We start from the raw sequence: 26,650 nt of genomic DNA on the forward strand, positions 1-26,650 counted from the left end.
GGTCCAATTTCATAACTATGAATGCATCATCCTGCATCTGGTCATATTACCGTACCAACTACTGTAGACACGCACTTTTTTTCTGTCCACATCTCGGGTTTTGAAAGCGAATTATTATCATCATCACCCAAGTTAACAACAGCAATGGGTGAGAATAATTTTGTGTCTAGCAGTGCTGTCCTGGGATTGAGTCTCCTATTGGTGTAAAAGAGGTAGCCGATGTAGTTTTAATGTTGTTCCCGGAAAACTTGGTATTTTCCTGACGGCCTTTGAAGGCACCATTGCTGCGTTCACTGTGCTGCTCCGCTTTTGTTGAATCTTGCGTCTCCGTGCGCTCTTTCACGTCCCGGGCCATCATCAGCGAGGTCATTGTAAAGTTAACTGTCAGTGGGTGCGGGTCCGGGTTAAAGCCTGGAACTTGCATCAGAGAAGGGGACTAAAAGTGTAGAGGACAAGAAGATACTTTTTCACAGATTTTTTTCCACACTGGGCTTCTTCTGACCGCACGCAGCCTGCTCAACTTGGACAGGTCGCAAAGTAAGTTTACCTGAGTCTGTCAATAGACATAAGGAGGTAAATGGAATGCTGCATTTATGATAGATATTCAGATGTGTCATTTGGGGTTTATTTAATGCATTTGATTCTAGGAGTCTAATAGAACCAACTCTTTTTGATTGCTTTTACTAAAATGCCTGGTTTTAGTTTATTCATATTCTTTTCTTCTACCAACATGGATTATTCCCTTAGTTATCCAAGCTCTTTTTTTCACATGGATTTTAGGTTTTGTATTTAACACATTCGCCCTATTAATGATGATGATGATGATAATTATTGTTTGTTACTAAACTGGCTGACATTGACACTTGGTTTAGATTTTCAAATATTGGCCGAAAAAAATAATAGTAAAAAGAAGAGAGCAAACAGCTGACACCCTAATGCAATGTACTTTTGACCCTCCTATATATAATCTATTATGGAGACTTCTGGCTCATGGAGAACAATGCTTTCGTAACATTGATGGTTTTATTCCAGGTTTTGGAGTGGGGTGTGGCCATAACACTTATCTATATGTTTCCTCCCAAAATGTTGCAAATTATTGGAAAATAGATAGCTTCCATCTGTTTACTGTTAAATGTTTCTTTCCACTTGTGCATCCAACCACTGCCACGTTACACTGAAGCAAAATAGAAACCCTGAAGCTGTTGAGCTTTTGTGTCAACTTATTGGAATGTGAAATCTGAGGTTATAACGTCATAGTAGTTTTTTTTTTGTTTTTTAATGACCATTCCTTTGCACAGTGGCTGAACAAATCTGAGTGAGGAGGGGGGGGGGTAACAAATATAACTGGGCCCCCCTATTTTTTTTTTATTGCTGATCTAGAAGTGCACTAGTCTTGTCAAAAAGTAGTGCTGAAGAGTGAAAGAGTGCAAAGTTTTCCGAGCTAAATATGTTTTTTTACATCCGTAAAAATTACAGGGTACAAGGTTCCTTTGCAGGGATCTAGAAAAGTTCAAATATCTTAAATGAAATGCTTGCCTGCATGGAAACATACTCAGTGCATGTTCTGCTTTTCAATAGTGGAAAAGCCTTGTAATTTTCTTATCATCAGTCCAGCTTTAGGTAATCTTAGAAAGTTCAGCTTTAGAAGCAAACCAGAGACAGAAAAAAGTCACAAGATGCGAGTAAACAAAACCCAAAAAAGCAATGCCTGTACGTACTAAAACATGAAATTGTTTTGTGCTTCACCAATGTAGAACTAATATTGAAAATTTTCACCCAAACAATCCATTCGAATAAAATATCCCTTTTTTTTTCTTCCTCTTCAGGTCTGACCAAAATGATGCGCTCTCAGTATCTGTCCTGCTGCGCCCTAATAGCGCTACTAAAACTGGTCGTAGCCCAGTATGAGCACCTCGGGTACCCACCCGGACCAGAGCAGGAGTTGTACTCTGCTCCTCAGCTAACACCTGACACACCCAGAATTCAGCTCCGGCTGGCAGGAGACAAGAGGAAACACAACGAGGGTCGTGTCGAGGTTTTCTACAACAACCAATGGGGGACGGTCTGCGATGACGACTTTACGATCCACGCTGCACAAGTCGTCTGCCGGGAACTGGGGTACTTGGAAGCTGTTTCATGGTCACCCTCTGCAAAATATGGGAAAGGAGAAGGTATTTCATTGTGAAGATAGTGGAATGTATTGAGAATATTTCCTGGATTCGAAATCTGTGCATGTGTTTCATAAATTTCGGGGGGACTTTCCATTTTCCATTCGTTCTTTCACACACACACATCCAAGGTGACACTAATGAATATTTATTTTGATCCCATCAGGGGCCATCTGGTTTGACAATCTCCACTGCACTGGCAAAGAAAAAACTTTGGCAATGTGCCCCTCCAATGGGATCGGTGTTTCCGACTGTAAACACAGTGAGGATGTTGGAGTCATGTGCAGCGACAAGAGGATCCCTGGATTCAAATTTATCAACATTCTTCCTAATCATGTGGAGGTACAGCTTGATCATTATTTCAAAGAATTCTTGATGTCATGTGATGAAATCTTTTATTTTATGTATATATAGGGAGAGATTTAAAAAAGGACTTATGAATAACCTGGCAGTGACTGGATGGCCAATTAGTTAGGCTTGAGATCACATTTAAGTAAACATTTAAATTGTTTAGGTCTGTGAAGAAGACATTTTGAAAGTATTGAAGACATCTATCCCCCTCTTAGATGAGTGGGCTGATGTGGAAAATTTAAATACATGCGCAGGTCATCGTCTTTTGCCTTTTAAACAGCTCTGAACACTTGAGGTCAATTGGAAAACCCTGACTCGCAGTTTTAATAACAGTAATTTCTACATGGTTGACAGGCGAGTGTATCAGTGAAAGTCATGTTTAGCTTGTAATTGTTAGGTGTTGGCACATGTCACTGTCAAGAGTTGTCCTGCTGATTTCTGAGCTAAACAATAAGCAGGAAAGAAAATATCTTTCTCTTCACTGTACATGACTCATGAATGCAGACTGTGATGTCAAGATGAAAAAATGCAGCTGGGGCTTCCTATGTGAATGTTAGTATTTATGCCTTTCTTCCATCATTGACCATAATACTTGGTGGGAAGGTTTTACTGCATTTTAGAAATAAGTATACTTCTATCTTAAATGTAGAGAGGTTGACGTAATGGTTTCCCAAGAGGTTTACATGTCTGAAGTCAAGCTGGGTGGTGGTGAAAGTCTTATTCAGCGTTTCCATTATTTCACACATCTGGGCCCCATGCACATTGCATTATCATCTGCAAGCTGTATCCTGGTGAGCCACCCAGCTATACTCTGGAGTGTAATGGTGGTGGGATGGTATAGTAATTGTGGGTTTTTGTGGAATCAGATGATCAGTGGACTCCTGGAGCATGTCAAGGAACCGCAGTCTTTTCTAAAAAAGGGTTTATCTCAGTATTGTTGCTAGAAAATGAGAGAAAACAAGGAAAATACTGTGATAATGAGCTAAAAGGAAAGTGAAACGTGAATCCTTGCATACATGTATTGCTGACCTTTCACTAATGCGGTCAGATTCTTCAGTGTTAGCCTTTAGTTTTTCAATTTGCTTAGGTGGTGTTGAATCTTGAACCTCTGTAAGAATTGGTTGTTGTGTTGCTACACAAAAGTTTCCCATGTAAGACACTGGGTGTGTTTATCACAGGAAAAACCAACAGTAAATAACCGACAGTCAGTGTTTACTGTCTCTGGAGTATTCATCTTTTGGTGCGTGTTTATTTATGTTGCAGCTTAACATGATGCATAATTGGTCAATGGGAACTTTCGTGAGCACGCATTCCATTCTATTTCCAAAGATTTCCCAACATCTAGAAATTCCTGAGTTTATGAAACGTGTTTGGCAGTGCTGTCTTTCATGCAGCATGAAAACCATTCAATTTTGTCTGAAAACATGAATAGTATTATTTATTTTGGTTAGATTCCTCATCGTAGGTCACTCTATTTAACTTTTAACTGTGGAAATGACCCAAAAAAGTGTGTTTAGATTTCCAATGGATGGAAAAGTGATGTATGAAGTGTTGATGGTCTTCTTGGATTTGAATCATTGCATGCAAATATTGTATTATTGAAGTTATACTTTGACCAGTTTGCTATGTTTAGTCCATCGTTTGAACAGTATATAAAATATTTTGACATTTGACAAAGTAAAATGTTAATCTAAATTACAACACAGGCATTATTTTTATTAAACACGACAGTAGTAAATATTATGTAATACACAAAAAATTACATAAAATATTGTAAAAATGCCTTTTCTGGACACCTTTTGATTGGCCAAACAAAGATCAGCGAAAATATATCACATTACTATAACCTGCCAAACATTTATACATTTTGCAAACAGTGAAAAATAAATAAGGTTAAGGAATCATAAGGCAACCACAATTGATTTATGTTTTTTTTTTTTTCGTTTGTCAGCAGTTTTTCCTTATCCTCCCACGCACACACACACTTTATGGGAAAATTACACAGTCACCTCATGGTGTGTACGGACCTCACTTTTTCCTGCCTTAGGTCATTTTCTCCTGAGGACATAAATCCAAATATTCCACTTTACTCCCTGCAAACCTAACCAACTATGTTTGGTTTTAGCTTTAAAAAATGATTGTCTTTTTGGTCCTACTATTTCTATGGATCAAATTTAAACTGAGCCACTGCCTTCAAAATACAGTTTACATATAATGTCAATATTTCTTAGTTCATATGTTCATATAAGCAATGTGGAAAAAAAACCATTTGACGTAGGTACAGTAGCTGTGGCTTTTAATGTCGATAAAGAAAACAATTTCCGTTGTTTATAAGATGTAGTTTACATTGGTGAAGGCTTTTGGAAACATCTGTTTCCACTTTGCCAACATATTGGTTTTTCAAACGGGTTGCTAGCAGTCCATTCAGAAACAAAACAACTACAAATAAATCATAACTTTGCATTGCATCTACAGTAAAAAATACATACACATATGATTGTTTTTTTAATTTTTTTTATGTGAAGGCACACTGGTATCAATTTACAATCAAGAGTTACAAACCTAAAGGCATTTACTTTGGGGTGGCTTCCCATTAATAGCATGCCATTTTTCCTACTTATGAGTTTATTCTGCTGTTTTTGAGAGCTGCTGAAGCCCATTATTGGAAACACATGTTCACGAGCGGCATGTTCTGTTTTTGCTGGCAAATACTCATCTTCTGCACAAGAGTTATGGACGGAAGGTGCGTCACCATCAAAAACTTGAACACCAACAATATTTCACAGTGAAAAATTCAGGCTGTCGTGTTGCCGTGGCATGTGACGTCCAAGAACATTTATTGTCCGAACAAAGATGATGCCCCATACTACAGCTACACCTCCATGTAACATATAGTACTCTGGAGACATATCCATTTTTTTGCTAAGTTACACCCCTGTAGTGACCTGCGCTAAAATGGAAAACAGATTTTACCAGTTGAAGATTATTCATAGAACTATTTTTACTTATACTTGCCTACATCACATGCATGCAGCAGTATTACGTTTGAAAAAAATATTTTATTAAAAGTCTACCGGCAGGTTTAACAAGTTTATTTTCGAGAACATGTCATTTTCTTGAGGCGGTCTTTGCAATCAAAATAGTTTCATCTGGTTAATCAGTTCAACTGGATTTAAAAATTCATTAAGTGAGGAACACTGCTTGTTGTAAGAATGGCTAAAGAGGATATGATTTTCCACCCCCAGAGTGGTCATTTCCCCATCTTGTAATAACATCAACTATGTCGCGTTTAATGTTACATTGTACATTTGTATTTCATTGCTTTTGACTGTAATTGCTTCTGTAAAACTTAAGTATAGTTAACCAAAATGACCACTTTTCATCTTGGAAAACAATCTAGAAATGGCTGAAGAACAATTTGATTGTTGGGAAATTCCAGTTAGTTACAGCTTGTTTAAGCATTACCTTTTTTTCATCCTATGCCGTCATGGCTACAAGCAGTCATTCTTGTGAAGGATATCTTATCCCCACAAGCTGTGAGATATGTGGTGTGTGTGGTAGAAAGCATTCAGTCGGGTCATATTTTCCCCCTTTGCACGCCTACTGTAAAATTAGCCATTTTCAATTCTTTGTTTGAACATTTTTAGCTTCTGTTCTCTTATTCATTGGAAAATTGTCCACCTTATGTACCAGAATTTGGGACATGGTCACATGTAAGAGAGGTAGTAATAGGGATTGTGTGATATATTTTCAGTTTCTTTTCCTGATAAACTATGTAAGTTCTTAGTATATTTTGGTGGGTTAGTTTAACAGTATTATGTTCTACAAGGTGGAGAACCTTCACATCATTTCATCCCTGAAATGGCTTTTCCATCTGTGCTAGTTTCTCCTAAAACAAGACACAGGAAAGGCCCTTATCCCTGGAGAGTGGCTGAACAAAACAAGGCACACGTGTTTGTAATTCTTTTCTTTTTTTGGGTGGCTAAATGTCTCATTTTTGGGCGTAGGAGAACATCTGAGAAATCTGATTTCCACACTGCAAAAGAGTTGTAGTTTTAGGGCATCCAGCGGTAATGCTACCTCGGGAATTGCAACAAGGTGTTTTACTTGGAAAATGTTTGAACATGTTGTGCTGGGAGGGCATAGCTGAGGTGTTATATAGGAAATAGGGTGTTTTATTGTGTATTATGTAAAACGGCAGACAAGGTCATGTGTGATGTCCATATGTTTATGTTCTATAATTCTTCTCCTCATGAAGGGTGTGGATGAGTTTGAGTTAGGTGGGAGACTTTTAGTCACTTGGTCCTCTTTAATATGTTTTTCATATTCTTTGCAGAACCTGGATATCCAAGTGGAGGATGTGCGTATTCGAGCCATTTTGTCATCATTACGCAAGAGGATCCCTGTGACTGAGGGCTATGTGGAGGTGAAAGATGGTGGTAAATGGAAGCAGATCTGCAACACGGAGTGGAGCCAGTTAAACAGCAGGGTCATATGTGGCATGTTTGGCTTCCCTGGAGAGAGGAAATACAATGCCAGAGTCTACAAGTGAGTACGTGGGTGTGTGTGTATCCCTCAGGTGCAAGAACCAAACCACTCTTGGCTATTTCTACGACAAGTAATCATTTTGAAATACACTTTTCTTGTGCAAGAACAACCCCCCTTCTTTATTTTCTTTCAAAACACAGAGATGTTCATAATAATCATAATCTGTTATAACTCCTTGTGTTCTTTAGCGGGCCAATGAAAATACAAACTCAACTGGACCATTGATAGCCAAATGCATATTTACAATTCTACCCTAAAAAAGTGTACATCAAATAAGTTGTTTTGTTTATATAACGTTACATGCAAATTGACATTTGACAAGCAATTCCTTGTTGTAACTTTGTGGATGAAGATTTTTCAGTTTCGGCAAATGATGTTTTGAAAAGGAATATGGGATATAAATGTGTTCAAGCCATCTAGAACTAATGCCTGTGCTTCTCCGTGTCCAGGATGTTTGCCCGCAGGAGAAAGCCCACATACTGGGAATTTGCTGTCAACTGCACGGGTACCGAGGCTCATTTGTCCAGCTGTAAACTCGGCAGGGACGAATCCGCCGGGTCCAACGAAACCTGCGCTGAAGGCTTGCCCGTGGTGGTGAGCTGTGTCCCCGGCAGAGCTTTCGCGCCATCGTCTACGACCGGATTCCGGAAGGCCTTCAAACAAGAGGTACAATCTCAATTCACTCATCAAAATGCTACAGGCTCTTTTGTGTCACCACTGATGTAGTGTGTGTTTGACAGTGCTGTGCTCGTGTTTACTTGTACAATTAAATCCAACTCTGTCTTAGTCAGTGTTTTTTTTTTTCAGTAAGATGGTTGCATCTTTTGAAAGAATGTTTCTCTGTTTTAGCAACCCATAGTTCGTGTGCGTGGCGGCGCCATAGTAGGCGAGGGCCGTGTGGAAGTGTTGAAAAATGGAGAGTGGGGCACCATATGTGATGACAAATGGAACCTGCAGTCTGCTACAGTTGTGTGTCGAGAGCTGGGCTTCGGGACAGCCATCGAGGCCCTTTCTGGTGGTCGCCTCGGGCAAGGTACGTTGTTTTTCAGGACCATAGAACATACATACTCATGCACTCCTGTGAACAAGGTTACAACTATGACTGATAAAAGAAATGAAAATGTGAATACATTTTAATCAACTCCACACAATTGCATGTCGCCCAGCACAATTACTAACTTCTGTTAAACTAAATATTCCTCGATATTGGCCAAGTATATTATAACTTACAATTCTTCAGTGGTTTTTTTTCCCCAAACTGGCAGAAACACTTTAAATTTTCCCTAGATATGAATGTGAACCTGAAAGGTTGTTCCCCTCTCCTTGTGCCTGGCGATTGGCTGCCAACCAATTTAGGGTGCCCCCCATCTGCTGCCTATACTTAACTGGGATAGCATCCAGCACCCCTTCCACCCTTGCGAGGATAAGCAGTACAGAAAATGAATGACTAAACAAAACTGGCTGAGATACAATTTGGAAAAGTATTGCTGAAGATGAGTTAAATGTTTATTAATAGTTTGAAACCCTAATTCCCTTTTAAACGCTAGTTTGACGGCCAAAATCCCCAAAAGCATAGCCTGCCACTGGTATAACATATACGGACGGCATAATCAGATCACCACAGCCAGCTGGCGGAAAAAAAGAACGCCTAAAAGACATATTCCATAATCTACGTGAGTAACCCACCACTTCTGTAATCATGGCTTCCAATGAAAGACTTCCTTTCCAGACACCAAAATGTTTCAACCGCTTGGTATATCAAGTGTGTTCTGGCGTCTCAAAGCCGCCCACTTACACCATGGAAAAATGTAAATGTGCCCCTGACCCCATATCATTTTCCAACTCAGCACATATGGTTTATAGACTCTAATATTACCTGTCATGAGAATTCCAAATAAAATATTAGATTTGAAAAGTAATACAAAGTTAAAGTGTTCAATTGTGCTGGCTGCTGAAATTTGGGTTGTTCTAAACAGGAACATTTTCTTTTGGTGTGTTAATTATATATTAAGGTGATATCTAAAAAAACTAAAAACAGATGAATCCATGTGTGAAATGGTTTCATTACATATACTGTATTTTCACGACTATAAGGCGCACTTAAAAGTCTTAATTTTTCTCCAAAATAGACAGGGTGCCTTATAATCCAGTGTGCTTTATATATGGAAAAAAAAATTAAATGTGTCATTCATTGAGGTTGCGCCTTATGATGCAGTGCGCCTTTTAATGTGGTGCACCTTGTAGTCGTGAAAATATGGTATGTTGAATTATACACTGGAAATAGACTGTTTTGTAATGAAATGTAAAGAAATATTCACTTTTTTAAAACATTGTTTTTATGTTGTTGTTTACAAGGTATGGGCCCAGTACATATGAATGAAGTGGAGTGTACCGGGTTTGAGAAGTCTATTACTGAGTGTTCATTCAACAAGGAGTCTGTGGACTGCAGCCATGAAGAAGATGCAGCTGTCAGATGTAATGTTCCCGCTATGGGTTTTCAGGAAAGGGTGAGTCTCACATTTTATTTCAATATCGTTCACTGACTTGTTATACAAAAGGGATTTGAAGCCGCCACTGTTACCCGGGGCTCGTTTCTAAAAATAGCTCGCCGGTGAGGGGGATGTTGTATTTTCCTAGGGGTGTTTTAGAAGTATTTGAAAATGATATTGATGTTTATCCATCTGGCGAGCATTTACGGTTTAGCTTTTGCTCAAAGTCAGCAGGGATAGGCTTCGGCACCCCTCGGGCCTGACAAGGATAAGCGGTATTAAGAATGAATGAATGTTAAGTGTTTCATCCCTTGTTTAAATCATTGTAAAAACAAAAATTGAAATGATTTTAATCTTTGTGGTTATGGTGCAATTTCAATACTAAAACATGACACTTTGTCGCTCTTCTTTTGTGATTTTAGTTGCGTTTGAGTGGCGGTCGAAACCCTTTTGAGGGTCGTGTGGAGGTGATGGTGGAGAAGAACGGCTCGCTCGTGTGGGGCACCGTTTGCAGCGAGGGATGGGGAACCATGGAGGCCATGGTTGTCTGCCGACAGCTGGGCTTGGGATTTGCTAGCAATGTTTTACAGGTAAGGTCAAAAGAGTTGGAGAAACAAGGACATTGTTATCACAAGAGAAGTTTACTTCACCTAAAATAAGTTTTCAAAAATTTAAATCTGACTCTGGAAATAATTTAAATCTGTTACTAGGTTGAAAATGTGGTTTTGTCATATTGACCTGCAATTTAGTTAATCACAGAAAAATGTCAAAGCCAAAGCTGAATGTGATGTGTTTTTATGAACCTTTATTTTTTCCACCACTGTTGCCTCAACAGGAGAATTCGTACTGGCAAGGCGGTGTGAGTTCGGACAACGTGGTCATGAGTGGAGTCCGCTGCTCTGGTACCGAGATGTCTTTGTCCCACTGCCTGCACCACGGAGCCCACCTGAGCTGCTCCAACGAAAATGGACGCAATGCCGCTGGAATTTCATGCTCGGAGAGTAAGACGGACAATTGTTTTGCTTTACTGCGTTGGTTAGTTTTTTGGTTAGTTTGTTAGTACATTTCAGTTGATTGACTATTTGCAACCATTCCCATATACATATTTAGTTTTTTTAAAATGTTTTACAGCTTTACACTCAGACCTTTTCTGTCAGAACAGTGATCTCTGCCATCGTTTGATACGTCATGTGTATCAGATCACATGTAATGATGCTCTTTTGTGTACATTTTTTTTGTCTCACCAGCGGCCCCTGACCTGGTACTGAACCCTCAGGTGGTGGAGCAGACCACCTACATAGAGGACCGTCCCATGTTCATGCTGCAGTGCGCATTTGAAGAGGAGTGCCTGTCCTCCACCTCGAAAGACATGCCTGCCAACTCCTACCGCCGACTGCTGCGCTTCTCCTCCCAAATCCACAACAACGGCCAGTCCGACTTCCGACCCAAAGCTGGACGACACGCTTGGGTGTGGCACGACTGTCATAGGTCAGTTCCCAATGACCGGTCAGAGTTTACTTGATGTGGCTAAAGAATAGGAATTTTCTCCGATACTCTTTTCGTGCTCAAACAGTAAATCTTCATGTTTTTAAATATTTAACCTAAAACGATTTTACAATATATGCAGTATGATTGTTAGTGATTTCCAAGTTTTAAATTGAGTTTTTATATTCTTGAAGGCTATCATCCAAAATAGGTGTGGGATTTGTTTTTTGTACCCATGGTTATTTTGATTATATTTTTTGTGTGTTGCTTAGGCATTATCACAGCATGGAGGTTTTTACCATCTATGACTTGTTCAGTCTGAATGGAACCAAAGTGGCACAAGGACACAAAGCAAGTTTTTGTCTGGAGGATTCAGAGTGTGATGAAGGTAAGAATGAAAATTTATCAATCTTTATTTAAGATCGGTACTTTTCTGACACAATTCACCAGCCCAAACAGTTCAAAATGTGGCTCGAAGGGAGATGCTGCCTCCAAGTGGCCAAAATTAATGCTTCCTGGCTAATTCTTAAAACTAACTGTAAATGCATTTCAAGTGGAAAACATATAAATGACACTATTTTTGTGTAAATAATTCATTTAGCTTTCGAATTGTTGTTGTTGCTCTTGTGAATATTATATATGATGTCCTCTGTTATTTGTAAACTTGTTGTCTTGAAACTTGGTGGCTAGGCAGCATAATTATTTATTTTATGTTGTTGCAGGCATCGAAAAGAGATATGAATGTGACAATTTTGGAGAGCAGGGTATCACTGTCGGCTGTTGGGATACGTATCGGCATGACATTGACTGCCAGTGGATCGACATCACCGACCTTAAACCGGGAGATTATGTTTTCCAGGTGATTTTTACAGATCATTTTTGCGTGTCATGTAATTTTGTTGTAATGTAAAAAAACATTTTTCTTCTATCTCATTTTTTCAGATAATAATCAATCCAAACTATGAGGTACCTGAGACTGATTACACCAATAACATCATGAAGTGTAGACTTCGATATGACGGTCATCGCGTGTGGATGTACAGCTGTCACAATGGTAAATATGAAGAATCCTATTGTAAAATATTCCAGGATTATATTTTATATATATTCTATTCCCGTACAAAGATAGCCCCAAGAACTTTAGGATTTTTAATAACAATGTGCTTTATTATGGTTTCATGTTAACTAAGTTAACTTTTCCCCTCTGGTTATTGTAAATAAACCACAAACTCGTAAAGTTTAATACTGGAAAAAAATACATGGTCAACATAATACCATTGTGCAATATGAAATAAATGCACAATACTGAATTTTGATGACAAACTGGGTGTCATTTTCAAATCATACACAAGTGGTATATTTGAGCCGTTAGAGGGTTCCTGTGTACTACTGACTCAATAATATAGAATAAACAAATGTAATCAGTTTTAAACACTAATGTTTAACTTAGCTCACAAAGTAAATTACCCGCATGCCATGCGAGAGATAGTCGGATTGAATATATATCGGCCTATAAAATGGGGTCAAAATACTCACTGTATTCTAATGAAGAAAGTTGATGTTGGTATCTTTGCTTCCATTCTAGGTGGCTCATTAAGCACAGAGACAGAGCAAACGTTCCCGGGCCTCCTCAATAATCAGGTCACTCACAGGTAAAAAGCCCTCGAGCCATGCAGCCTCCACCGGGGAGAACCACAGAAAGCCCACTGCCACCACAAGTCTCCATCTGTGGTGCGTCCCTCCTGCCAGCCTTGTCCTTCATGTCTTCTTGTTACCATCCTGCCCGCAAGAGCCATTTAACACTAAATGACAGAATTTGATTAGAAGTTCCAAGGGTTTAACTAACATCAGGGTGTCTCTTCTTGAACGTACGGATCTGAAAGAAAAAGAGCAACACCTCCACGGTAGTGTGTCATTTAAACAAGAAGGCTAAGGCGACAGAGTCTTTCCGGCCTGCTGTGCCTCTGTCTACACACTCAAAAAAAAGGTTTTTTTTCTACACTGAAGGGACTGCGGATAATTAGGCAAAAATGATTAGTACATTCAATTGTCAAAGGAAATATATCTTAGATGGAATAGAATTATTCTATTTAATTGTAATTTGACAGTGTGCATATTTTACAAAGCTGGGGTAGAACATCATTGTGGACTGTAGTGTGTCAAATGATACAATAGAATCCACTCTCTCCCTATATAAAGACTCTTTTTAAATTGTTGTTCGTTTTGTACAATGCTGTGTGAATTTCATGTATTATGGTGCTATCAAACTGGCCCTCTATTTTCTGAGGGTACAGTACCTGTTTTACAAGCTACATTTTGTATACTAACCATATACTTGAACCAGGCATAGAAATATTTGCAATACTTGTTCCATTTTCATGAAGATAAAGAGCAAACTCAAATTTGATGTTCTCTCTTAACTGATTGTCACATTTTTCTGGGATCAATTGCTTAAGTTTAAATGAAAAACTGTGAAAAAACGGGGTTTTACTGTGAAAATATAATCACAGTAGTCCCCCCGAAGTTCGCTGTGACCAACAAAAACCGCGAAAGGCTAAAAACCGCGATCGATTGAAAATCGCGAAAAAACGGGGTTTTACTGTGAAAATATAATCGCAGTAGTCCCCCCGAAGTTCGCTGTGACCAACAAAAACCGCGAAAGGCTAAAAACCGCGATCGATTGAAAATCGCGAAAAAACGGGGTTTTACTGTGAAAATATAATCGCAGTAGTCCCCCCGAAGTTCGCTGTGACCAACAAAAACCGCGAAAGGCTAAAAACCGCGATCGATTAAAAATCGCGAAAAAACGGGGTTTTACTGTGGAAAATATAATCGCAGTAGTCCCCCCGAAGTTCGCTGTGACCAACAAAAACCGCGAAAGGCTAAAAACCGCGATCGATTGAAAATCGCGAAAAAGCGGGGTTTTACTGATTTTTTTTTTTTTTTTTTTTTTTTTTACGGTAATCCCTCGTTTTTTCGCTGTGTACAGTAAAATCCACAAAAGACCAAAAACCGCGATATACTTAAAAAATAGCAAAAACAGGGGTTGATACAGTGAACAATATATCCATAACTTATCCCCTGTTGTAAGACTTAAAAAAAGACTATTTAGAGTTAATGGCTGTTTTTGTTCTAAAGAAAAAAGTAGGTTGAGTTCAATTAAATCTACCTTCAAACAAATCTCTACTTACTCTGTACATTCCCTGCAAGAAATAAACATTGTAATACAGGTGTACATTTATTCAAGCAACAATTTTAAAAATAAAACAACAAACAGACATTTCTCTTCACTTTACATCCATTCTAACAGTAATACTTGAAACCAAGAGCATTAACTATTCACATAAAAGGCCACAACCAATGACTTTGAATCATCTCTGAAAGTAATAAAAACTGATCAGGAAAACATGTTATCACTGCAAAATTGCAGGAATCCCACAACATTTGGTAAGTTCTTAAAACTACAACAGTTGTGGCTTTGTTATGGGTCTGTAAATAGGAATAATGTGGCAAATTAACAAAAAGGAGAAAGTATGGAGGGCGCATGAGGAGTGCACGCCTGACAATCACTTGAAAAAAGAACATTACTGCAGTCAGGAATAAAACATACCACAAAGAACACATTCACCACCTTATACTTTAAAAATGTGCTCAGAAAAGCAACCTAGTTTCAGATTGAATACTGTGAAATATGCATATTTTTTACATCCATTTTATAATTGTCTTGCATAAATGGATGTAATAAAATGCAATCTCAAGATGCGAATAGTCAAATTCTTGATTTTTCACAATAACACTGCATTTCCAATGTAATTGTCAAAACGCTACGTACTGGATGGATCAACTCCCAATTGCAATGAAACCACTGTGCTTGCAGTAGTACTAAGATGATTGGGGTACATTAATAATGATTTGAATCAAACAGGCACAAAAATATCTATTATACGCTTCTTCCAGTTCAAACAAAGCATATCCAACGATAAACGAATAAGTAATGCTTATATCACCAAACATTACCCAGCAAGGCACAGTAAACATGAGCGCTTAAATACAAGTGAATACATATTATGAAGAACACAGAAGCACTGCATGCGTAGAGAGCAAATACTTATAAACCAAGGCATTAATAAAGACAAAAATATGACCACAAACTACGGCGATGTGGCTGGAATGTCCGAATCTGACAACAATCAGCTGTCGGTTACCTTTGGAGCAATTCCAATAAAAACAAGCACAAAATGTTAACCAATAAAACATGGATCACAGACTCACAGAGCCGCTGCAAAGGAGGGGGGAACAAAATAGAATTAACACTGTATTTCGGCTTTTGTGATTGCACAGTTCTATTAAAGAATAGAAATAAAAATCACACAAAAGGTCATTTGTCATGCCTTGAGGAGATTTTCTGTAAATTAGGGGATATTTAGTAGTGTAACAGTTTGTAAACAAGGCAATTTTGAGTGGTGTTGACTACTAAACAAGCAAAGAATAATGACTATGAGACGTATTTAAGCGTTGATTTCTGCACGGTTATTGACAAAAGAGATTGTTGAGACGCAGTAGAGTACAAGAGGACAGGTTCTTTTGGGTGGCGGGGCGAGTACACGTCGAAGTAGGGCCAGAGCAATGGTGCTCTGGCATAAAAAGCTCTGCCCGATCAAGCAGCACCTACAAATGAACAATAGGTGAGTGACGTCATGGAAAAAAATGCACTTCACTGCAAAGATTAAAACCTCCTTTGATGATGAGGCCATAAATAACTTTAGTTCTGCTACACGAGAACTGCATGCAAAATCATTTGTTGTAAATATAATAATAGATGATCATTTCTAATTTCTAAATTAAATTGGTGTTTTCTAACATGAATACGGCCTATTTTATACATGCCAACTGTTGCTTACACTTGTTTACCCCATGTATGTTGCAACATGCTCTTTTCTCAAAAGATTCTAATCAAAGTGCATGGCTGACATTCTTTGAATGAACACATTTATAATCCCTTCATTTGTTTGTTCATCTCATGGAACAAAGTTTATCCATCTTCGGAGATTTGAGGTTTCAAAAAATTATTTTTTAAATACATTTACTAGCATAATAAATACCAAAGTCTTAGGACGGTGCTACCGTGTGAGTGGCCTTTGTGTTCCCTAGGTAGGTTTTTGATCCTGTTCAAAGCCTAAAGGAGGGACAAAATCATTTTGTTGTGGGAAATATGGAATCTATTTAAAACATACAATGCACTCTTGAGGGAAAACACATGGCGGCAAATTGAAAGATCAGTAGATATTGAAAAGCCACATGTGTTTGGAGGGGAAAAAAACACTTGGTTGTTGTTGCCAGTTTTTTGCCATGCAAACAAACAATAAGGTTGCAAGTGTCACTGATAAAAGACGTGATACAAAATGAGCGTGCCTTTAAAAAACGAAACGAGGGTTGGAATATTATTTCTCAGCCTCCCTATTTGCAAAAATCATCGCATTCATCAAATCGACAAGCTTTCATGTGGGAAAACCACACGTCAAATCACACCATAACACAGGTTTAAAGCTTAGTTAACATATTTCAAACGGCCGACCGCTAACAAAGCACATTTCCTTATATAAATTACATATAAGAAAAGTGGTGCGATAAACTATGGCATGAAATAACACCGAAAACAAATAAGCCTAAATGGTCGAACCCTTTCTAAAAAATCTGATAATTGATTGACCTTGGCCCAGTGGTCAATAAGTACGGGGCGAATCTGCGCGTGTTGATGGAACGTTTCATCGCTTTTTGGGTTGAGCTGCTTGGTTTGGCTCATGTTTTGAGAGTGCGGTCCTCTCGGTGAACTACATTTGCATTTACAGTACATTTAAAATCCTCAATAAAGTGACAAGCCAGTGAACAGCAGCCATGTGATTGTCATAAACTAGCTTGAATATCCTTTAATGCGTTATGGAAGCTAACCCCATGATTAAAAAGCAGTTCACTAGGAGTACAACCAGCTGAGGGGACTTAAGGAGAAATGCGTGCGGCTGCAGACAGGGGGTGACGGACCTGCTCTTGATCACTGAACCAGGATTTACATGAACCTGTTAAGCCAGATTCATTTCATAAATCCATCTGGGAAAGATTTGATGCCTCTTTTGCAAGAGCCATTAAAAGATCATTCGATGGCTTCCAGACCTTCCTTGTTCAAATGGATTGGACGTCTAAGACCCTCAAAATTATAATTATTTTTAAACTAAAAACATGTTTTTAAAATGTATACTAATATTAATAATTATATTCATAATTATATTAAATATATTGATATAATACCATACAAAAACAAACAAAAAAGAAAAAATATAAACATAAACTAATGTTTTTAAATGTATATTAATATTAAAAACTGTATTTATAATTATAATAAATATATTGATACTACAATACAAAACATACAAAAATATATTCATAAATTTAAACTTACTTTCGGAAGCTTCTATCTGGTCAAGCTTCGCTCTTCAAAGATGGTGACCTCAATCTTGAAGGAAATCAGTTAAGGAACCACATTAGTCGACATTTGGCTTGAATTCTATCACATGAAATCAAATATCTGACACTTGAAAATGTCTCCACTTGCAACAACATTGCACAAGTTCATTTTCAGCAAAGATCTTCTTTGCACTGTTACTTTTGGTGCGAAAATCTTTTCTTGGGCGCTCATGGGCCTCCCGTGACGGCAGTTGACTGACATTTGAGATTTGTGATGTTGCGAGATGATGAGCTGGCAATTGGGTTGCTGATGTTGAAATAAGTGCTCAGGTGATACATTCCTGTCACTCCCACATGCCTAGCTTTGCCAAATACAGCACAGCGGCTTCCCAGTGTTGGCTTAAATCCTCCAAAAGACTGTCAGCCCAATTAAATCGGGAGGCAAGGCTAGTTAGAAAGCTCAGCTGTGAACAATTTCACTCATATTTTTGTTATCCCTGATCTCCTTTTGCCGCTGAGCACCATTTCATTAGAAAAGTTGCGTCAGTCTGTAACTTCCCAACACATGCTGGTAAAGCCAATAATTTTATGCAGCTGCAATGGACTACCAACAAATTTGGATTCCTTACTCTTACTTAAGAAAACCTTTATACTGCGCTCTATTTTTTTTCATTAGGAATTTGCAATCACTGAAGCCTTTATTCTTCATATTCAATTGAAAAAAAATGTCATATTCATAAGTAACTGCAGCTTGAAAGAAAATAAAAACAACTGTTTGAAATTTCTGTTTCATTTTTTTCCTCCATTTCTATTGGAGGTTTACTACTAATATATTCGCATTAATATCTTTTCATCTAAAAATACATGAGCCCATTGTGTTTAAATTAACAGAACTATTGTTTCCCACTGAGGAATGTATGTGTTTGTTCATTGTTGGCTAAAGTTTGTAAGTGGTTAAACATGGCCCAAAAGAAAGAAAGGCTTCATCTGAAGAAGAGAAAGTGGAGTATTCCATCTCAACTTTTATAAGGATACAACCCGAAGGCCTCTTTCGATGGGGTCGGTGAGCAAGAGACCCCTGGGTGCGTAGATCTTGTCATTTTGCTCCTGCACGTACTTGGCGATCTTTTTTAAAACCTAAAAGGGAATACAGAAAGTCATTTAAAACACAGCTTATTTAAGACAAGACATGCAGACAATTAAAAATACGATTAATATTTTTGTGAAATTGTATCGTTTTAAGACAGATTTTTTTTAATTTTTCCGCAGTTTTAGCTTTCGCACTTTTAAAAAAGCTTTCACTGAGTTAAAAGTGCTGCTCCACATACTACAAAGTAACGATGATCAAAATTTGCATTGATTTTTCAACACGACAATAATAAAAATGGTCTTCTTTTGAAGGTTGTTATATAACATTCCTAGGACCAGAGTTGGCAAAAATAAAAAGATTAAAGTACTGAAAATACAAGATTGTTTCCAGCCTTTCATTTTTCCTCAGCTTTTTGTCTGGCACTTTTTTTTATGTCGAATCCATCACCCCTTGCGCTTGCTTCCACCTCTATTAACACCCTTTTAATTAAACCTTACACAGACGTCTAACTTCTGGATATTTAGTATGCTCTTAATGGCAAAATGGATATGAAAATGGCATGCTTTATTGTCCTTTCCCATTTTTAATACCATGTCAGCAAATGTCAACTTCAATAACTTAATAATTCAGGATAGATTGCTTCCGCTTCCACACACGTTTGACTCACCTTCTCATAATGCGTCTCCATACACAAGAATACGGTATAAGCTGTAAGGCAGGCCAAACATCCTTCAATATAAGAGTGGCTTCCAAGTTTCTCAGCCTCAGCATATAAATTATTTAGGATCCGCACCGTCTCTTCAAACTGCTGTTTGTCGACCTTTAAGCAACAAAAAAATAGGATAAATCATTGAGAAAAGCATATATCGAGCATGAATACATTAAGCATCTCTATTTATTATTAAAAATTGCAGCATGTCCTTCAGATTAATTGTCCTCCAAATCCACCAATGCAATAGTAACTTTGTATTAGTACTTGGATTTTTAACTACAAAGTACATCTCTGATGATTATAACAAGGTTGAGATGCCCTTAAAAATTGTCCTTTGAATGTCCTCACCTTAAAAAAATTATGGCAGAATAAAAAGTGGAATGATCCTGATATAAAAGGCGCCTAAAATGTGTACTTGCAGGCCTTGACTAAGACAGATAGCTCGAAAGATTCCAACTCTCAGCGGCTCTGAAACTCAGCCATGAATAGCTGATACAGTATTTGAATAGGCTGCTTGACAAGGATGTCAATATTAGACTAATGTGAGATTTGGTAAACGCTCATGTGATACTGGAGAGAGGAAAGAAAGAACCTTCAGAGCAGACACGCAGGCATCTGAAGGCGTCTTGTATTTCTGAAAACTTTCCAAATTTCTGCTCCCGGATTGCAGCAACTGACTCCAAAGATCAGCGCTCTCCGACACATTCGGGATACACTTTGTTCTACATTTGTCTGCCAGGGCATCCGTCCATGACATTGGACCTAATATCTAACACGCCTCCAAGTGAGGAGGACATTCTCTCTATTATAACAGTCAAGAAAACAACTTGTGACTTAAAGCTAATTAGACTAAAGCCGTGATTTAATTTTATGGTATATTGTTTAAAATTGTGAGTGCTGCAATTTAGCTGTCAAGATAAAATGTGCAGTTTAATGCATCATAGCTCCTGTTCAGTCACAAGGACCCTTTTAAGTAGTGGGTGCCTAAATGTACAAGCAAATCGACTGTTTTGTTGTGCTGACATTAAATATTTTTGAATGGAACAGTTCATGGAGATACCCTATACCAGACATGAATACAATTTCCTTTATACAAATGACAGGAGGACGCTAGGAAACATCATTTAAGTTATCTTACCCTGTCCTCCAGCTCAGAAGGGAACTTGATTTGAAATTGGCACACAGTGCCATTGGAATAATCTCTCTGGATGAAGACTTTGGCAGCCACGGATGCCTGCTGCCTAATGGGATGCAAACTATGAGTCTGTAAATAAACAAGACACCAAATGACCAATACGGCACATTTGCAGCATTCAAATTTTGTTGCAGAAACAGATTGATCACGTAGAAAAATACAATTTCAGTCACAACTTTGTCCAACTGCCATACATGCAAAATACCAACATTCCTTTGACGGGGGATACATTGATTTCTAAAAAAAAATCAGTTTGGATATTAGTACTTCATTCAATTCAAAATGATCAGTTACTAGCACATCGCCCGTTAATGGAAACAATTGTGCATGTTTACGTCGTGTAATCAGGGGCCAGATTTATTATTTAACACTAAAACACGTGCAGCGCAGTTGTCGTTGAAATACTACACATCAATAATGCATAAAAATCTATACAAATGTAAGCATGATCGCACTTACCTCTGCCATATTGGCTGACACCTGGCTTTCTGTGTATTTTTCTTCCGGTTGCTCCTCTGCGGTAGGTCCACTTGATAGAGAATTCCGTGCGGGAACATTTGCAACAAAAGAAAGGTTCCGAGCCAAAAGCCCTGGGGTTAATATCAAAATAAAATATTAAAACCTCTTGAAAATTAGATGCAATTAAAAGGAAAAGTGACTACTAATATTTGTGCATATATGATGTGCATGTATATATACACCTATATACACATTCTAAATATAATTTATATATATATTTATATATACAATCTTACATATTTATATATATATATATGTTAATTAACATGTTAATATTAAATAAATAAACTCAAAACATTTAACCTTTTTCAAGAAAACTGATTGCACACAGTCTGAGCTGATGTTAATGTCAGAAAAGCTCCGAAACTCTGCTACCACTTTAGCAAAATGTATAGTTAATAGTGTAACATCCATGAGGAATTTCACTTACGTATGTGTTGTATTCTTGGCAGCCTATTATATAATAATGTTTGAATGAGGTCTTTTGAATAAACATTTGAAGATTTTTCACACTGACGGCATGCTGAGGTGCTTGTGTGTCTACATTTGTCAAAATGGGACTAAATGAACCATCAAAGTTTAATTGTCATGCGTTATTAAGCAGAATGAGAAAATAAAATACAACCATTTGGTTAGGTAGAGATACAATAGCAACATCGTAAGCGAAAAATGATACAATAATGAATAATAGCGTGTGTGCAGGCCAGGTAGAAATTAGAGATTTAAAAAAATGTGAAATCTTTTTCTAACTCTTCTATGGAGATTTGCAGGCAAAGGACAGGCCTTGGAAGAACTCCCCTATGAAGGGTGTGGGGGAGCGACCACTAATGAGTGCCATTTGGGTCCTTCATTTACAACAAACATTGGGGGGGTTACGACAATAGTTTTACTGCTGTACTCTTGCTGAAGAGAAGTTGTTCTCTCAGGGGACGAATGAAAGACACCGCAGTTTGATAAGTCATCTAAGTGAATTGTGTTTATTACACGCCTTGTTAATCCTAAACAGTACTTTAGTACTGTTCTGAAGATAATTGAGAATAATGTGTCCAAATAATTCCCCTTCTGGTACAAGTTCTTTCAGTTTTCACATAGAAAAGACTGATTCTGGAATCTCCACCATTGGAAAATAAAATATGAATAGAATTAAAAAATCCAACTAGTGTCAGTATGCAAAAAAATAATCTCAGAAACAAATGCTTTGTAATTTACATATAATTATTACACAATTAAGGTAAAAGGAACTCTATAGCCATATCAGTTTCTTTGGGTTATATTTCATAACTGACTTGAAAAGGATGGTAAATTTGAGCCAATCACAGTCAACTACGGGCACCAGGTGGATGACACCTGAATTTGTGGCCAGCCAACTACAGGGCCTACACAGAATAGATAAGAGTATATGATAAAGCTAGACATTTTGGGTGAATTGGTTACTAATGTTACCGATCTGTAACAGTCACAGACGTCATCACTAGCCAACGTATTTTTATGATAAGTGGCAATGACTCGTAATCATTTTAATGGTCTATAAATGCTATTGCCAGTTTTCGGTCACCATGAATGGAGCACTGTGGAAATCATCTGTATTTGATGGAGAAGGGTGCCAGTCACACATGAGTTTTGTGTAGCGCTCACTAATCCATGCCAACCCAAATTACATCTGTAATGCCATAATGTTATGACCTCACATTCATGTGGCAGTCAAAGCATGCATTCATTTCAAGTGCATATGGACATTTGAACAACTATATTACATCAAAATGCCAGAGAAGGAAATCATACATACCTGTAAATGTTTATTAGCTGTTTAATATCCTGTTAAGGGTGCCTTTTGTCAGTGTAGTCAACTCCATCAATTGACAACTTCCAGTAGGTACTATTTTCCTACATCTTTAAAAAACAAACAAAAAAAACAGTCTTTTGTAAGTATTGATTTTACAGGTCCTTGTGAAGATTTGTCAAAACACCCATTTCAGATGATAAACAGATTGTGAATGTTTGTCATTTGCTTGTTAAAGCTACTATTAAACTTTAAAAAGTGTGCACTTTATCACTTGAATATGTCTGCACGTCTTGTCTCATTACAGCTCAATGACTGGGAGAGACGGCATTTTAACTCAATGATTGCTATTGACTCCGAGTCTGCTAAGACAAACTCATTTAAATTCACAAAACAATGATGGAGAGCCGGACGATTGGAAGCCAGTGAGTTAAATATGTCACGGCTGTTCATCAAAATCTGCTTTAAATCATTCGATATCAATATTCATGCTCAATAATGTGCCCAACTTAAAATAAATCAAAACTACAGAAAAAAACAATTCATCCAATCAGGACATGGCCTCAGTCCTGGGCATGTTTCGACGTCAATTGGTTGAGTTAGATCACCTCATATTTCACTCAGCAGTTTGCAGGGTATTAATCATGTCATTTAAATGAAGACAGTTTTACTGTGTTGTGAGTTGGAGAGAGTACTTATGACCCACATAACTGGATTGCTGACTCAAGACCAATGAATCCAAATGTCCAATTTAACAACCCAAATCTTTGCAGCTGGGCATTCCTTCACAGTCCCAATGACCAAAATGTTCCTCACTAACTCAGCAGGCATTCTGGCTAAGAGTCACTTCAACTGAGGTCTCAACCTCCCACACACACACATGCACGCACACACTATATAAAAATATAAATATTAATACAAAAAACACTTTAGCTCACTCTTTGCCTTGCATGACAGACTGACGCAAAGTCCACATCACTGTGCCTGATGCACTAATCTGCTTGTCAATCTGCTACTCCATTCTTTCCAACATACGTGATTATATCAGCTCTGATACTTTGTTTTCTACATTTTTATGATTTTACAATCCAACCACCATGATTGCAAAAGAGGGTATTTTTCTTAGTTTAGTTGAGGCCCTCAAGTACTTTGCTTTTGCAGCATGTCCAAAACCATTGGCTGGCTAAATTGTCTAACACTTGTGTACAATCTGCTTTAATCATGTACACTAGATGTAGTAGTGTACGTGATTAAAGCATAAGCAGTGTAGATTTCAAAATGATTAAGAAAAATCTCTGGAAATATGTAATGCATCACCACGAGTAAAATGTCGTAACATAATACTACATATATGGAGTAGCGGTGTCCAAGTTTGGTTCAGTTGGTAATTGCAGCACGCAAATCGTTTCCTACGCCCTGCCCTTTACTACAGTTGAAACATAATCGAGAGTTAAACAAGAAATCCAGGCTGTGCTTACATTCAAATGTCAAAATCGGATTTTTTTTTCCTTGCCAAGAAGTTTAGTTGCAATAAACAGTACTATGTGGTAAAAAATATTGTTTTCTGACTAGTGGAAGGCCTATAAGTAGGTGCAATGTTGATTAAAAATGCTTTGATACACATTTTGGCTTACTCACCAATCCCTTTTCAAGCGGACATTATTCAATGACACATGATTTGCAATAAGATATAGTTCATAAAACATTTTTTGGGGGAGAAACTGCTTAATCAGACCAAATATCGAATACCCTCAAACCATATTTTTGTTTCTTTAGATATAATGGCCATGTATTCTTATACTTGTGGTATATTGTATATTGCAAGAGAGAATTCTAATTCTACAACAAACTCTCCCAATGGTCTTTCAGTGTCTACAGATGTTTGCAGGTGAAATAGTAGTATCTCAGTGGCCAGTGCGAGGGAGAAAGGTCCCAATGATCGGTCAATAGTAATGGAAATACCATGTACAATGACCCTGAGATCAGCCCCCAAACAAATCTATGGGTTCTGCTCATGTGGAGCTGCATAGAGGGCAGGAGAGCAGGGGGGCAGAGGAGGGGGGGAGCCATATCCATGTGAAACCAGCCCAAACAAAGACTCCCTGTTTCTAGGGCCAGACAACCCCCAACTCTTCAAGCAAGATAAATAAATAAATACAAATGGAAAAAGAAACCATATACGCCCACTGAAAAGGCCTGTAAGAGAGTGACTGACAGACAATTGAAAAGACAAATTGTTACATTGTCTTAGGTGGGGGTGGCCCAAAAAGTTGATGCGCAAAGGTAATTACAAGAATACGTGAACTAGGGGGTCAGGGGTCAGCCTACATGTCGGTCAGGGGTCAGCCTACATGTCTGACCCCACGTTTTAGGCCAACACTTGAGAATAAAGAAGTTCTGAATTGGGCCAATGTGTCTCCGACCCATTTGCTAACACCCACATTGGTTACCCACTGGAAACAAAATGCCCAAGCTGTCTTTTTCTTTTTTTTTTTTTTCTTCCCTCACTTTCAATACTTCGTCTTTCAATGCCAGCCCTCACGGCAAAAAAAAAAAAATCTTCGAGCTGTTTTTTTTCTCCTTTTTTTTCTCAGTGAGCTGCAAAACGCTGACTAGGCATTTGTCCTGCAGCTACTCACCCATGTTTGATTTAATTGCATTTCCAACCCTCCGCGCAGCAGCACTGCTCTGTCAGGCAGTGCTGGATGCCTAAGGGGAAGGTACTGTTACTTTGACAGTCAGGCAAGGAGACAAGCTTGACCTGACCCACACTCTCTCGGGCTGGCTTTCCCATGGTGCTCGGGCAGCTGGGAACAAAATTTCTGGGAATCACTCCAGCCCCACTCGTCTTACTCTCTGACTTGATTTATCATGATGTCTAGATTTAAAATGCTCTTACGTGCTTATGATATATCATACCCCATGAGAGATCAGCTCTGCCGGCCTCACCAGTTAACCACCAATACATACTGCCTGCCGTTTTGGAAAGGCGGAAGTCTGGTTAAACTCAAGTTCTGAAAAAGAAATGACTAAAATGATAACAGCAAGAAAGCCTACTACTGCTGGATCATTTTTTTCTGTTCACAGTCACAAAAATGTATCGTATTTTCCAGACTGGAATGGTCTAGGTAAATCCACTACCAGGTTTTTCTTGAAACTGATCCAGCAAAGACTGTTTAACCAAAGAGACTTCTTCTCAAACAAGCTGCACCAGCCTGTAAAGAACTGATTACAGTTTTAGGGGATTTTTAGCTGTGTAACCTATTCTGAATTGCAATTAGGAAACTAAATTGACGCTTAGCCAAATTGTGCGATGGTTGATTTTCATGCAGTCACTGGAGGATCAATTACAATTATGTGGGCATAATTGCCAACCAATCGTGGGACACAAAGGGACAATCAACCAATCACAGTTAAAATTCAAATTGGGAGTATTCAGTCAACCAAACATACACATTTTGCGGAAATAAGAGGAACTATTTAAACATTCTTGATTTCACAGGCATGGAATACTCAACAGAAATCCATTATCTGGCATGAGCGTCATCGGATTCAAATTTAGATGATCAATAAATTTCATCCAACAGTGAGTGCTATGTGAAGAGAGCTACATTAATGTCAATTCATAATGTTGTCAAAGAAATGAAAGGATTGAACTCTAAAGATGTCATGTAAAAAAAACAACCCTAGATCAATCTCTCCTTTGGAATTATATGAAGTGATTCAAATTCCACTCACCATGTGCTGCTTTTACTTGAATTATGATCTGTTACTTTTGGGTAGATTTTCTGAGTTTTTTTTTTTTTAGTTCTTTAATGATTTCCTTCTGTTTTTAGGGTTAGATCATTACTTTT

General features: G+C 38.0%; 2 protein-coding genes across 2 annotated transcripts in view; one reads left to right on the plus strand and one right to left on the minus strand.

The window, feature by feature from the left end:
* The first annotated feature begins 1 nt into the window (after position 1).
* Positions 2-13,446, plus strand: LOC144215411 (lysyl oxidase homolog 2B-like). The gene is made up of 14 exons (XM_077744321.1): positions 2-537; positions 1,827-2,171; positions 2,335-2,510; positions 6,856-7,067; positions 7,517-7,733; positions 7,917-8,100; positions 9,423-9,574; positions 9,979-10,146; positions 10,392-10,557; positions 10,804-11,044; positions 11,314-11,429; positions 11,764-11,900; positions 11,984-12,095; positions 12,627-13,446. Exons 2-14 carry the CDS (start codon positions 1,838-1,840, stop codon positions 12,695-12,697), a joined length of 2,286 nt encoding a protein of 761 aa, XP_077600447.1. The 5' UTR covers positions 2-537; positions 1,827-1,837; the 3' UTR covers positions 12,698-13,446.
* Positions 13,447-14,266: 820 nt separating this feature from the next.
* LOC144215414 (golgin subfamily A member 7-like) overlaps positions 14,267-26,650 on the minus strand; it is a 30,956-nt gene continuing 18,572 nt past the window's right edge. Inside the window, exons 2-8 of the mRNA XM_077744329.1 lie at positions 22,803-22,906; positions 20,957-21,026; positions 20,441-20,566; positions 19,258-19,410; positions 18,536-18,637; positions 17,496-17,549; positions 14,267-15,709 (exon numbers count right to left, since the gene is read on the minus strand). Of these exons, the coding sequence (XP_077600455.1) occupies positions 17,508-17,549; positions 18,536-18,637; positions 19,258-19,410; positions 20,441-20,566; positions 20,957-20,965 (432 nt within the window). The 5' untranslated portion in view covers positions 20,966-21,026; positions 22,803-22,906 and the 3' untranslated portion in view covers positions 14,267-15,709; positions 17,496-17,507. The remainder of the gene's footprint in view (positions 15,710-17,495; positions 17,550-18,535; positions 18,638-19,257; positions 19,411-20,440; positions 20,567-20,956; positions 21,027-22,802; positions 22,907-26,650) is intronic.

This window comes from Stigmatopora nigra, chromosome 22, assembly GCF_051989575.1.
Source record: "Stigmatopora nigra isolate UIUO_SnigA chromosome 22, RoL_Snig_1.1, whole genome shotgun sequence".
Classification (NCBI taxonomy): Eukaryota; Metazoa; Chordata; class Actinopteri; order Syngnathiformes; family Syngnathidae; genus Stigmatopora; species Stigmatopora nigra.